Source organism: Siphateles boraxobius, unplaced genomic scaffold, assembly GCF_051911475.1.
Source record: "Siphateles boraxobius isolate OS27281-9 unplaced genomic scaffold, OSU_SipBor_1 11, whole genome shotgun sequence".
Classification (NCBI taxonomy): Eukaryota; Metazoa; Chordata; class Actinopteri; order Cypriniformes; family Leuciscidae; genus Siphateles; species Siphateles boraxobius.
Window position 1 is genome coordinate 9960311 of NW_027508711.1, and position 13970 is coordinate 9974280.

At 37.9% G+C, this 13970-nt stretch overlaps 1 protein-coding gene across 1 annotated transcript; it reads right to left on the minus strand.

The window, feature by feature from the left end:
• Nucleotides 1-963: 963 nt before the first annotated feature.
• LOC143702286 (transmembrane gamma-carboxyglutamic acid protein 3-like) lies at nucleotides 964-13713 on the minus strand. Its single transcript, XM_077195948.1, has 4 exons — nucleotides 13557-13713; nucleotides 12761-12806; nucleotides 11528-11688; nucleotides 964-4429 (listed from the first exon to the last, which is right to left on the minus strand). The coding sequence occupies exons 1-4, from the start codon at nucleotides 13620-13622 to the stop codon at nucleotides 3884-3886; spliced, it is 819 nt and encodes a 272-aa protein (XP_077052063.1). The 5' UTR covers nucleotides 13623-13713; the 3' UTR covers nucleotides 964-3883.
• Nucleotides 13714-13970: the final 257 nt, after the last annotated feature.

The following is a 13970-nucleotide window of genomic DNA, read 5'->3' on the forward strand; positions in this document are numbered from 1 at the left end:
AAAATGTAAACAATGTAGTGTTTCTCTGACAGTTAGCCTGTTATAGTGACCTAAAACTAAATTCAGGTAAAATAAAATAAGCCTAAACGTAAAATTAAAATACGTAAAATAAACATTACTTGAAATAAAATTAGGCTAGTTTTTGTTTTTATCTAATATGTCTATATAGTTTTTGTATATATATATATAATAAAAAATATACAGAAATATAAAAAATAAGTAAAATAATCACAAAAACACAAGATAACAAAAAATGACGTACAAATAAAACTAATTTAAATATGAATACAAACTTTAATAGTACATCGATGATACTAAAATAACACTTTTTTTCAAATCACATCTGTTTAATTAAGCAGATAAATTTTCCTGTGAATTTAAACTTAATTAAATGATGCGTGTATGATGTTTGTGACAAAAAACAGATTAACATGATTTTTTTTAAAAAACATGTCAGTCTCATTGGAAGCTCTGTTAACATGCATGTGGGTCAAATCTTTAAAGAAAAAGACAGATTTGTTATGGAAGACTCCAAAGATTTTTTTAAGTCAATGGTCTCTTAACAACTAAAGCCTAATTAAAAGCACTAGAGAACAAGATATTGTATATTTATTTTAGTGAGATAGTTCATTGATGAATTAATGCTTTAAACAAGCCTGTGTGTCAAAACACTAAGCACTCATGAATAAAAGTGAGCTCACAGAGCTGTATTCGAATTTCCCCCAATTCAAGCTTAAATACGAAATATGAATATGAAATACTTCCAAAGCAAAGTAATAATAATAATAAAAAAATAAAACTAGATCCATGCATCAGTTTACCATTTACACAATTTACTTTTGTGTGCAACAGATCTGATTATATGTATTGTATATTCACACAAATGGATATTCGAGTATATTATATCCATTTGGTTTAGAAATTGCCATGATGCCTAAGATGAAGGACAGTTCACACAAGACATACACAAATGTACAATTTTATCATATAATTATGAATTACAATACCAGTAGTGCTTATTTTAATCAAATGTGTTTAAATTTAAATGCAAAATGAGTGTAACCAGCACAAACAGATCTAAGATAATCAGAGCTACAATGGAAAAATATACATAAATGAAAAGAAAAATATCATGCAGTTTGGCTTGAAGAACAACAATGGTGCATTATGTTTTGGTTTTGGATATAACATATATATATTTAGCATATAAAGCCAAGCCCGTGGCTCATGTGGCACATTCTTACTAGCGCAAACGCTAGACAGAAACATGACTGCTGGCAACAGGCATAGATATACAAACACATTTACACACACACACACACACACACACACATATTCCCTGACACATTTCTTCACGCGTACAGTTCTCTCTTGGTCTAAAATAAACACAAAGATAAACCACACTTGACATTATCTTCAGTTCTTGCTACCTCTTACATAGTGTTGTTCATTAGAAACCTGTTGCTTCATACGTCATCGTAACGTTCAGCCATAACTTACAACTCATTGCCCACCTCTCAACGCTTGTCATCCACTGTAGCGAGCTGTCTATGCTATTCTCTTATCGGTCTGAAACTGATCTGCAGTCTGTGCCAGCTATTATCAAAGCCGTCTACTGAGCTGGGTGCTCCATCAGCGTAAAAGACAGCCTGTCGGGGCATCATGGGATTGATTGTTGCGGCTGGAGTAAGAGGCCCAGGAGACACGAGCCTCAAGCCAAGTAAGCAGTTTGCAATTCGTCCATTTTCAATGAGGAGAAGCAAGGTCAAACCTCACTTCCCCAGTGCATCCTTCCAATACTGTGCTTGCGTATGTCCAATCCATTCAGTCTACTGTTGGATGAAAACGTTTGGTCATGCTAAAGTTTGAACCATTTTTGAAATTAGCAGTTTAGAATAATACAGGGTTTTCAGCACAATCATATTAAGGCTCAATTAGTTGTAGTTCTTCGCCTAACAACCCACTGACCTACTTGTAATGTCGCTTTTGCATTTATATTTGATTGATACAGTGATATTCCCATCACAACACTAAAGGTGCCGTCACATTAGCGAAATTTTGCGGGCAAAACAAGGTTTGTTGTCTATTGTCAGTTGTGTAGTGATGTATGAAACACAGCCAGAGGCAGTCGAAAGAACATTCGAAATATGTAAACGACGTGAAGTATATCCATTAGATCGAAAGATCTGAAAAAGAACATAAATTTACCCACCCATAGACCCTCCCCTCGAAGAAATCAGGACAGAAGCGGTTGAAAGTGGATAAAAAACATGGATTAAAACGCCAGGAGTAAACCGGGAAAGTGTCTCCCTCGTCTACTTGTGATCCGATCGACCAAACGCATCTTAATACCAGGTGTAAACAGGGCTACTGAAGTCACTTTAAAACCAAGCAGCTTTCTGTTAGTCAACGCAGTGAATTTGAGTGACCATCTTGAACCTGAAAATCTTGAGCAGAGATATTTTTCGCCGTCATGCGAAATTCCCAATTACATGGATTTCTATAGCAATAACTGGATATTGCCCACAAAAATTCATCAAACAACAGTCAATGTGACCGTACCTTAAGCCAAATATCCCATTCACTCAAAGTTGGCAGTGTGAGAGATTATTTACACATTTTCTGCAATGGCAGCAGTTCATTTGGCTTAAACCTGAGCTGGAAAACATGATTCAGCTGCATGTTTGGTTGACTAGGTAGAGCACAAGCCGTTAATACAGAGATATAGTGATGAGGAGGGAAAACAAGCAGTGAGAACAAGCAGCATTATAGTACAGTATAGCACCCGGTGATGTCAAAAGCCACAGAAAGCTTTGTACAAAATCACACAGTTTTCACGCTCTTATAAAAAAAAGAGTAATAAAACACATTGTAAACAGTCTGCTAATGACGGGGAGAACAACAAAAACAAGAAATTGAGGGCCTGGAATGTTGTATTATCCAATGATTGGACCCAAACAGGTTTTTAGGTTGAGTTTTTGTGCATTTGTGTCTTGGGAGAGAGTGATTGTGTGAGCACAGCGTTTGAGGTAAAATCTCTCAATAACCACAAGCAGCCTACCAGACGATTTGATTGACTATTCTTCTTGTTTCTAAGGCCTAGTTCCACACAGATTCTATGTGAATTTCTGTGTATGTGTCTGTAAACAATCAAATTGTGTGCATACGTGAGAGTGCATTTTCCACAAGACGGCGTGATCACTGATTGTAACATATATATGATTTGGATTTTGCAATTGTTTTGTTCCCGTCTGTGTTACAATTTACACGCGAGAGTGTATTACTAATTCTGACGTTGGTATGGATCAGAGATACTGCTGGTATAAGATTTCACAGGGCTTAGTATACTTAGTAGTGTAAGGGAATCTATGAAATCACGACTTTATAAACACAAGACGCACACACTCTAGAAATATTCGGTGTGTCTGAACATTCCTACGATACACCAATTAGATTTGGCACATCCTCATGAACAATCCTTTCGTTTCCTAGCAGGCTCTGAAGCTTGATGCCCGACGCGATTACGACGCAGAGCGCAACTTGCCGACTCTCGGTGACGGATATATCTCTTCTTCACTTACATTTGTACATTTTCTTTCTGAAGTGCAGCTGTTGCTGTCATGCGTTGTGGTGTGAGCGGTTGAAGTAGATGTGAAGAGGGTGAGAAGATTGTACGAGTGTGAAGGCAGGACCCTTTTGAGACTTGAAAAACAACCACTTTTATCAGTGCAGTCCACAAACCGATCAACGACACAAGGCGACCGTCAAATACATAGCCTGCACGCTCTGTTCAGAGTGAGAGACACATTAGGATAAGTGCTTAGGAACCAGTGCATCCCTAACATTTGGTAACCGCTATATGTGTCCTTGTTTATGAAAGCTCTCACTTTTCTAGCACAATCTCCTCATATTTGGGCGGAGGATCGCTGTAGGGAGCTGTCGTCTCATCGCTGCTGCTCTCTAAGTGGCCGGTGACTTCCTCGTAGGATGGCGGCGGGGTCGCCCCGGACAGATGGGAAGCTACGGACAAGGACGAATCTTGTACGTACAGGGAGCGATTGTTCTGCGAATGGCCGGCGTGATGATGGGCGTCTTGTGCGGTGACTGAAGCCCCGCCTCTCTCTGCGCCGCTGACCACCACGCTGGGCCTGTCATTGGCGTGAGAGTTCTCTGAGTGTGTGGGAGGTTCGCGGTGCACCAGGATGCGCGGGAGGCTGCGGGCGTTACGGTTGGCCAGATAGCGGTTCTGGGTGTAGGCCGGACGCCGGCGCGTGGCTTTCTGCAGTTGACAGCGCCAGATGAGGAAGAGTGCGATGATGATGAGAAGGGCCACGCCCAGAAGGGGCACCACCATGTACACAGTGTCCGGGCGCTCCGAATCAGCATTGCTGTTCACTGTGTAGATGCTGCGGTTTTTCCAGAACTCCATCTATGAATGAAGGGATAGCCACTTTTACACATTGTTAAATTGCAGTGGCCTTCTCTGTTTTATACATGTATAGCATTCACACACCACCACCAGAACACCATTAAAACTCAACCGGATGTCATTTACTATAATATATATGCTATAAATAAAAGCAAATGTGCCTCTGAAAAGTTTGAATTTTTTTTAATAAAACAATCATAGCAACATAGTAGACTGTCTTAAGGATTGTCAGGTCCCAGGGTTTACAACTAACTGTTTTCTTTTGTTTTATTGTTTTAGCCTTGTCACAGACTAAAACTTTCAATTGTAAACTATAAAAATGTTTTTAAAAAAAGAAATAAAATAAAATTATCTAATCAAAGATTTTTTATTCATTGTTTTTTTTTTCTTCCTTCATTCTTATTCATTGTTGTCCCATAGTTGTGGCATCAATATATATATATATATATATATATTTTTTTTTTTTTACATCCACTTTTTCAGTGAACTTGGTTCCGCTATTTTCCTATTGGGAATTAGGTATTGGGATTTTGTTTGAGTTAAAAGCCATAAATCAAACTAACCATCTCTGAGGTGAATCACAACAGTATAATCTTTGATTTGAAGCAAAGATGTACAAGACTGTGGACTTAAGGACTTAACAACTTTAATATATATTAGTGCTGTCAAATCGAATAATTCTAACATAAAAGTTTGTGTTTACATAATATATATGTGTGTGTATATTATTATATTTATATACAGGTCCTTCTCAAAAAATTAGCATATTGTGATAAAGTTCATTATTTTCCATAATGTAATAATAAAAATTAAACTTTCATATATTTTAGATTCATTGCACAGCAACTGAAATATTTCAGGTCTTTTATTGATTTAATACTGATGGTTTTGGCATACAGCTCATGAAAACCCAAAATTCCTATCTCAAAAAACTAGCATATTTCATCAGACCAATAAAAGAAGTGTTTTTAATACAAAAAAAGTCAACCTTCAAATAATTATGTTCAGTTATGCACTCAATACTTGGTCGGGAATCCTTTTGCAGAAATGACTGCTTCAACGCGGCGTGGCATGGAGGCAATCAGCCTGTGGCACTGCTGAGGTGTTATGGAGGCCCAGGATGCTTCGATAGCGGCCTTAAGCTCATCCAGAGTGTTGGGTCTTGCGTCTCTCAACTTTCTCTTCACAATATCCCACAGATTCTCTATGGGGTTCAGGTCAGGAGAGTTGGCAGGCCAATTGAGCACAGTAATACCATGGTCAGTAAACCATTTACCAGTGGTTTTGGCACTGTGAGCAGGTGCCAGGTCGTGCTGAAAAATGAAATCTTCATCTCCATAAAGCTTTTCAGCAGATGGAAGCATGAAGTGCTCCAAAATCTCCTGATAGCTAGCTGCATTGACCCTGCCCTTGATAAAACACAGTGCACCAACACCAGCAGCTGACATGGCACCCCAGACCATCACTGACTGTGGGTACTTGACACTGGACTTCAGGCATTTTGGCATTTCCTTCTCCCCAGTCTTCCTCCAGACTCTGGCACCTTGATTTCCGAATGACATGCAAAATTTGCTTTCATCCGAAAAAAGTACTTTGGACCACTGAGCAACAGTCCAGTGCTGCTTCTCTGTAGCCCAGGTCAGGCGCTTCTGCCGCTGTTTCTGGTTCAAAAGTGTCTTGACCTGGGGAATGCGGCACCTGTAGCCCATTTCCTGCACACGCCTGTGCACGGTCGCTCTGGATGTTTCTACTCCAGACTCAGTCCACTGCTTCCGCAGGTCCCCCAAGGTCTGGAATCGGTCCTTCTCCACAATCTTCCTCAGGGTCCGGTCACCTCTTCTCGTTGTGCAGCGTTTTTTGCCACACTTTTTCCTTCCCACAGACTTCCCACTGAGGTGCCTTGATACAGCACTCTGGGAACAGCCTATTTGTTAAGAAATTTCTTTCTGTGTCTTACCCTCTTGCTTGAGGGTGTCAATGATGGCCTTCTGGACAGCAGTCAGGTCGGCAGTCTTACCCATGATTGCGGTTTTGAGTAATGAAACAGGCTGGGAGTTTTTAAAAGCCTCAGGAATCTTTTGCAGGTGTTTAGAGTTAATTAGTTGATTCAGATGATTAGGTTAATAGCTCGTTTAGAGACCCTTTTCATGATGTGCTAATTTTTTGAGATTGAAATTTTGGGTTTGCATGAGCTGTATGCCAAAATCATCAGTATTAAAACAATATAAGACCTGAAATATTTCAGTTGGTGTGCAATGAATCTAAAATATATGACAGTTTAATTTTTATCATTACATTATGGAAAATAATGAACTTTATCACAATATGCTAATTTTTTGAGAAGGACCTGTATACACTATATATATATATATATATATATATATATATATATATATATATATATATATATATATATATATATATATATATATATATATATATAAATATATATATATTATAAATATATCTGTGTACAGAGTATAAATATAGTGTATATACACACTAGGCCTGGGCGATATGGCCAAAAAATCATATCTCTGTATTTTTTGCTTAAATGGCGATATACGATATATATCTTGGTACTTTCTACGTTTTTCTATTTGGATAAAGAAAATGTATTTATTTAAAAAAAATGTTTTTAACATCCTGCTCAATGCTATCCAAACAATGTTGATATTGAAGGATATGGAAACAAATAGGGAATGTAATGTAGGCTATGCAATATATTATGTGCAAAAAGGTGGTTAAAATCACATTACATTCTAACTTTGTAACATTACAAACTAAGAACAAAAATAATGCTATTTTTTTTTTAAATTACTAAAGGCTAAACTAAAAATGAAAATAAAAACAAAAGCACAAACTATTTATATTATCCTGCATTTGATTACCCCATTATAATGGTCACTTTTTCATAAAAATGTACTTGTAGGTTTAAAATTCCACATATGGCACATTTATTGTCTCCAACAACAAATATTTTAGTAATATGTGTTTTAGTCAGAATTATTGCGCTACTGTTCTATTCTGCTCTTCTGTTTGGCGCGCATGCGCGGAAGCTTGAATTTTAGAGGAGATTCATTTGCAGAAGCTCGTCCTCTCCTGACAGTGAAATGGACAAATTTGTTTGATTTGTTAGAACATTTACAGATGGAGAATATACCTGTGAAATGTAAGTTAAGCACTGAGGAAAGCACCACGTCTCAAATTCATTTAACAGCGCCAGTATTTATCTTTCAGACACTAACAGTAGGCTATCTGTCCGAGCATCTGACAGGGCAAGCTGCTTTAAACTTGTTAACTATCTTACCAGTTATTTTGAAGCGCTTAATAAGCTTGTGTCATGTTTAGGACAAATTGTACTGTTCTTTCACTGCAGGAGCTCACACTGCGTACTCCACTATTTTTCAGATGTGCTCGTATCAAACTACTGTATCGATATAAACGGTATTGCCTCATTCATTATCGTGGGGAAAAAAAATATCGATATATTGTACAAACTCGATATACCGCCCAGCCCTAATACACACACACACATATATATACGGAACAAATTTATGAACGCAAAACTTGTTTTTGCCCCCTTTTTTCATGAGCTGAACTCAAAAATCTAAGACTTTTTCTATTTACACAAAAGGCCTATTTCTCTCAAATAGAGAAATAGGCTGGCCACAATAAAAGGCCACCCTAAAATGTGCAGTTTTACTGTGTTGGGGGGGGTCTGGGGGGGTCTGAAAACCAGTCAGTATCTGGTGTGACCACAATTTGCCTCACACAGTGCAACACATCTCCTTCACATAGAGTTGATCAGGTTGTTGATTGTGGCCTGTGTAATGTTGGTCCACTCCTCTTCAATGGCTGTGCGAAGTTGCTGGATATTGGCAGGACCTGGAACACTCTGTCGTATACGCCGATCCAGAGCATCCCAAACATGCTCAATGGGTGACATGTCCGGTGAGTATGCTGGCCATGCAAGAACTGGGATGTTTTCAGCTTCCAGGAATTCTGCACAGATCCTTGCAACATGGGGCCGTGCATTATCATCCTGCAACATGAGGTGATGGTCATGGATGAATGGCACAACAATGGGCCTCAGGATCTCGTCACGATATCTCTGTGCATTCAAAATGCCATCAATAAAATGCACCTGTGTTCGTTGTCCATAACATACACCTGCCCATACTGTAACCCCACCGCCACCATGGGCCACTCGATCCACAACGTTGACATCAGCAAACCTCTCACCCACACGACGCCATATACGTCTGCCATCTGCCCTGTACAGTGAAAACCAGGATTCATCCGTGAAGAGAACACCTCTCCAAAGTGCCAGACGCCATCGAATGTGAGCATTTGCTCACTCAAGCGGTTACGATGACAAACTACAGTCAGGTCGAGACCCCGATGAGGACGACAAGCATGCAGATGAGCTTCCCTGAGACGGTTTCTGACAGTTTGTGCAGAAATTCTTTGGTTATGCAAACTGATTGTTGCAGCAGCCGTCCGGGAGGCTGGTCTCGGACGATCTTGGAGGTGAAGATGCTGGATGTGGAGGTCCTGGGCTGGTGTGCTTACACGTGGTCTGCGGTTGTGAGGCATGTTGGATGTACTGACACATTCTCTGAAACACCTTTGGAGACGGCTTATGGTAGAGAAATGAACATTCAATTCACGGGCAACAGCTCTTGTGGAAATTCCTGCAGTCAGCATGCTAATTGCACGCTCCCTCAAAACTTGCGACATCTGTGGCATTGTGCTGTGTGATAAAACTGCACATTTTAGAGTGGCCTTTTATTGTGGCCAGCCTAAGGCACACCTGTGCAATAATCATGCTGTCTAATTAGCATCTTGATATGCCATACCTGTGAGGTGGATGGATTATCTCGGCAAAGGAGAAGTGCTCACTAACACAGATTTAGACAGATTTGTGAACAATATTTGAGAGAAATAGGCCTTTTATGTACATTTATGTACAAGTCTTAAATCTTTGAGTTCAGCTCATTAAAAATGTGGGCAAAAACAAGTGTTAATTTTGTTCAGTGTATATATATACACAGACACGCACACACATACAGACATATACAGTATATAAATATAATAATATATATATACATACACATATGTAATAACAAACATTTATGTATCGTGATTAATCGATTTGATGGATCTATACATATAGATAGATAGACATATAGACAGATAGATTGTTGTACACAATTATTTTAAAAAAATAAGTTCAAATAATGCAGGCTGATGACTTTAATAAAACCATTGATTAATATCATTATAGCTCACAGCAAGTATGTCTTCTGATTAATATGTTTTTGTTAAAAAACAATTTCCCTACGGAGGAAATGAATGGGATTTTTACTTCTGGAACCCAAATACTGCACTCTATTTTGGCCTTAAGCTAAAAGATAGTGTACTTGTTTACCAAGGAGACAACAGACTCAATGAACACGTGAAGAAAACAAAGACCATATATTATGGAAAATATTTCTAAATCATATTTTCCAATCAAACTGTAATTTTGTGAAATTTTGAAAAAAGTAAAATATTACTTACTTTTGTATATTTAGCATTTAGAATGTATTGTGAAAAGCCCTATACAAATAACTGTTAATAAAATACTAGCTATGAAATTAGTCCTAACTAGACCAAAGATTTGGCAATTTTATTCCAAAAATGTATAAAATATAATTTAAATTTACTTTCCATCACAGAATACCATTAAAAACAAAGTCATTTAAGATGAAAGAAGTGATGGATTTAAGAAGTGATGGAAATGGAACAAAGGGTACGTTTACAGTAAAGTAAATTTTTTTCTTTATACAACGTTATCAAAACGATCCCTGTTCACAAGGATCTGCGAAAATGACTAATAAAGCTGTATTATGCATGTCAGACAAGTAGTTGGCGATGTCACTTTGTATAGAAAGACTAGTGCCTGCGCACATACGCCGAACGCACATGCCTATAGAAACAAATTAGCCTACATATCATTTATCATTTTTTGTCCGATTGTAATTCTAAGGATGATAATCTTGATAATACTGTATTTTTTGTTGCATCAAATTGCATCTTCACAAAGCCAGAAACATTCACTGTAATCCCAATTTTAGAATGTTCTCCTCTGATATAAAGTCCCGTTTTACTTCCTTTAAGAAAATGTCAAAACCTTTGAACACAAAGGCTTCGAAAACATATATCATAATTAGTCTGATGTATGGAACCTTTAATTTTTCATGATGACAAAATGTTGTGTTGATTAATTTGTGTAATTCTTATAACCACTTGTGATGATGTCTGTACCCCCCCCCCTTTTTTTCTTACTGATATCTGTATCCTTTCATTTGCTAAAACACGTGATAGCCAACGTTTTCACAGATTCGCATTTTTGTAGTTTACACGGAGATAATAAGGGTGTCGTTTTCAAAAACTTGCACTTAGAAACCCGTTTTCAAAAGTTTGCGTTTTTTTAGGCCACCAAAACGCCGTTGTCGTAAATGAACGACCAAAACACATAAAAAGTCTTCCGTTTTTAGTGAAAAACAGTCTCGTGTACACGGCCCCTTAGATAGAAATCTTCATGACTTTCAAAAAAAAAGAGAAGCAACAGTGTGTTTTAGTTTCAGTTATGTTTAAGTGAGTTCCCTTTTTTTTTCAAATCCACAGGGCCAATAGTGATACCTAATAAAACACACACTTATAATAGATCTGTATGTCATGTTGGCCTCAAGTAAACAAAGTGACATAATTGCATTGACTCCTAAGAACTTTGCGACAGGCTCAAATTCTACACCAGCAGATTCCTTATGTAAAATCCTCCAAATATTGCAAGTCCTTCTTCACGCATAACCATAATAAAGCATTATCTCAGCCAGCAAATTTCCAGAACTGATTTGCTGGCATTTCGACAACAGGCCTCTGAAAGGAACAATCTGTATGTGTGAAAGTCCCTAATATCAGAACAATGGTACAATAGACTTGCAATATTGTTAACTTGCATGGCAAAAAAACAAAAACAAAAAAAACACACAAAAAACCCCACAGGAAATTGAATTGTTTAAAGCTTTTGCTAGTAAAGACAGTATTTACCGTTTGCTCCTTATTTTCAAACACTTCATTGGCCTCCTCAAAGCTGCAGCTCTCTTCGGCACATTCCCTCTCAATGTTGCCCGGCCGGAGCTCCTCCAGGAAACCATTATCCCGTGGAAAACGTTTGAGGAGAGAGTTTGCATCCTTGCCATCTAGAAACGCTGAGAGATTAAAAGACATCTGTATGTTTTAGCTCCCGGGAGCAAAGGTGTTTCTCTGTTTGTTCTGTTGTGTATATGTAGTTTACGTAAGTTTTCAAGTTCATGCCTTTGCCGATGGATAAGGCTTGTCAAATCATAAAATTATTCTGAGAAGGATTTTCTATCGATTAATCATTCCATTCATTTTCCATCAATCAAACAGTCCTACATACAACACCAGAGAGAACAGAGAAGTCTAGCATTTTTACCAGTAGATTCAGTTATGACATTATGATTAAAGATTATGAGGTCAAGAAATTTTTTTTTTTTATTATTAAACATGCACAGATGAATTGTTCACAAAACAACGTGATAAACATGCATCTAGAAAACAGAATTTTCAGTAACACTTTAATTTAGGGTCCAATTCTCACTATTAACTAGTTGCTTATTAGCATGCATATTACTATGATATTGGATGTTTGTTAATACTTATAAAGCACATATTAATGCCTTATTCTGAATGATGATATCCTTCCCATCACCCGTTAATCCTGCCCAATACCTAAACTTATCAACTACCTTACTAACTAATATTAAGCAGTAATTAGGAGTTTATTGAGGCAAAAGTCATAGTTAATAGTTAGTTAATAGTGAGAATTGGACCCTAAATTAAAGTGTGACTGAATTTTCTTTTTATGGCGACTTCTATTACCTAAATTAATATGCATCAATTTGTAATATAGGTCATTTCAATGCTGAAGAGTACAGCAGGGCTTCAGAAGAGCAACAGGAACCCAAAGAGCTTTGACACACTATCTATCACATCATGGTTTTGTGTCATTTAACAAGGCGTCAAGAACTGAACATCCCGATTTCGGTTCAGTTCTTGACCCCTGGGAAAGTTCCTGGGAAAACATCTTTTTTCTGATTGGTTGATTGGAATGTTGTTCCAGGATCAACATCTTTGAACATGTTGCACTTGGTGAAATCAGGTTTTTGCTCAAGGGCTACTGGGCTATTTTTAGATCAGACCAATCTGAATGGACCTTATCAGTGTTTCAAGATGAAGTTGTTGAAATCCGGTCCTTACCTGCTGCCATACTACCACAAGAGCACTCAATCTGAAGTATTTTGACCTGGGCAGAAGAAAAGATGCATTTAAAGCGTTGAAAAAAGTTATCTTACGTGCATACCTGTTGTTATTCGTCATAATTACGGCATTGGCTTTGCTCACACTATTCTAAAATATCACCTAAACAGAAGACTGCTATCTGATATCTCACTATATAAATCTATAAGCTCTTGCATGTCTAAAGATATGCTGATGGGGGAGGGAGAAGGGGCGGGGGAGGAGGTTCCCATAGTAACGGAGCGGGTAGATAGAGAGATGCGCGAGCTAAATTTATATCACTCGAGCTCACTCCTTAACGAATTAATTTAAGTCGAGAGTTACTATCGCTTTGTCACATACGAAAAATATCAGCACAACGTAATTTCACCTTTAACATTGTCATGAAACCGCGACAAATAAAAAACATAATAACACGACTAAGAGAAATGCAAAGCATACTTAAAATGCTAGATGCAAAATAGATTTCCTTCTATTCAAAAGTGCAAAGGTTTTTATGAAAATATTGACAAAACAATTCCCTGTAATTAGATAACTAAAGCCATTCGTAAAAGCAAATAGCTTTTTTAAAAGCAAATAAAATATTAATAAGAGACACATACATATTCAGTTTGACTGACTACAGTCCTTAGATGGGATCTCTGTGTGATTTAAAGGTTTATTTATAGCGATATTTTTAGTTGCCATGGAACGAAATAAAATAACGTGAACATTTGTAACTCGGGAGGGGGAGAAGCAACATAATAATAAAGCCTACCTTCCAGGCTGTAGCAATTGCTAGTCCATTCCATCCCTGTTTCCAACGAGGGAGCAGCACACACATGAGTCATGGATGCCCTTTGATTGACATGCGGATGGGCCAATAGGAGTCACGGATTCCCCCTGTTTGTCCAATGAAATTCCACGGTTGATTTTGTACACGCAAAGTCATACTTCTAAACTGGGTAGTGTAGTCTGTGCGCACGTATACAGTCCTCCGAAATAGTTTCAATAAACCGTTGCGTATTTTTGCCCAGACATTAATGTTTGTTTCTTATCGTCATGAACGCGGAGGGCAAACAAATGATATTTTAATTAGAGAAAGAGCATGATATCGGGACAGAGTCAAGACTCAGGGGTCCCTGTTGATGCCACGCCTTGTATTAAAAGACAGCATTACCCATAATGCCGA

Excerpts from the sequence above, each read along its gene's own strand:
- LOC143702286 (XM_077195948.1), bottom strand. The coding sequence starts at position 13,622 with ATGTGTGTGCTGCTCCCTCGTTGGAAACAGGGATGGAATGGACTAGCA. Across the intron at positions 12,807-13,556 it reads CAATTGCTACAGCCTGGAAG|GTCAAAATACTTCAGATTGA; the intron begins GTAGGCTTTATT and ends TCTTCTGCCCAG. Across the intron at positions 4,430-11,527 it reads TTGAAAATAAGGAGCAAACG|ATGGAGTTCTGGAAAAACCG; the intron begins GTAAATACTGTC and ends CTTCATTCATAG.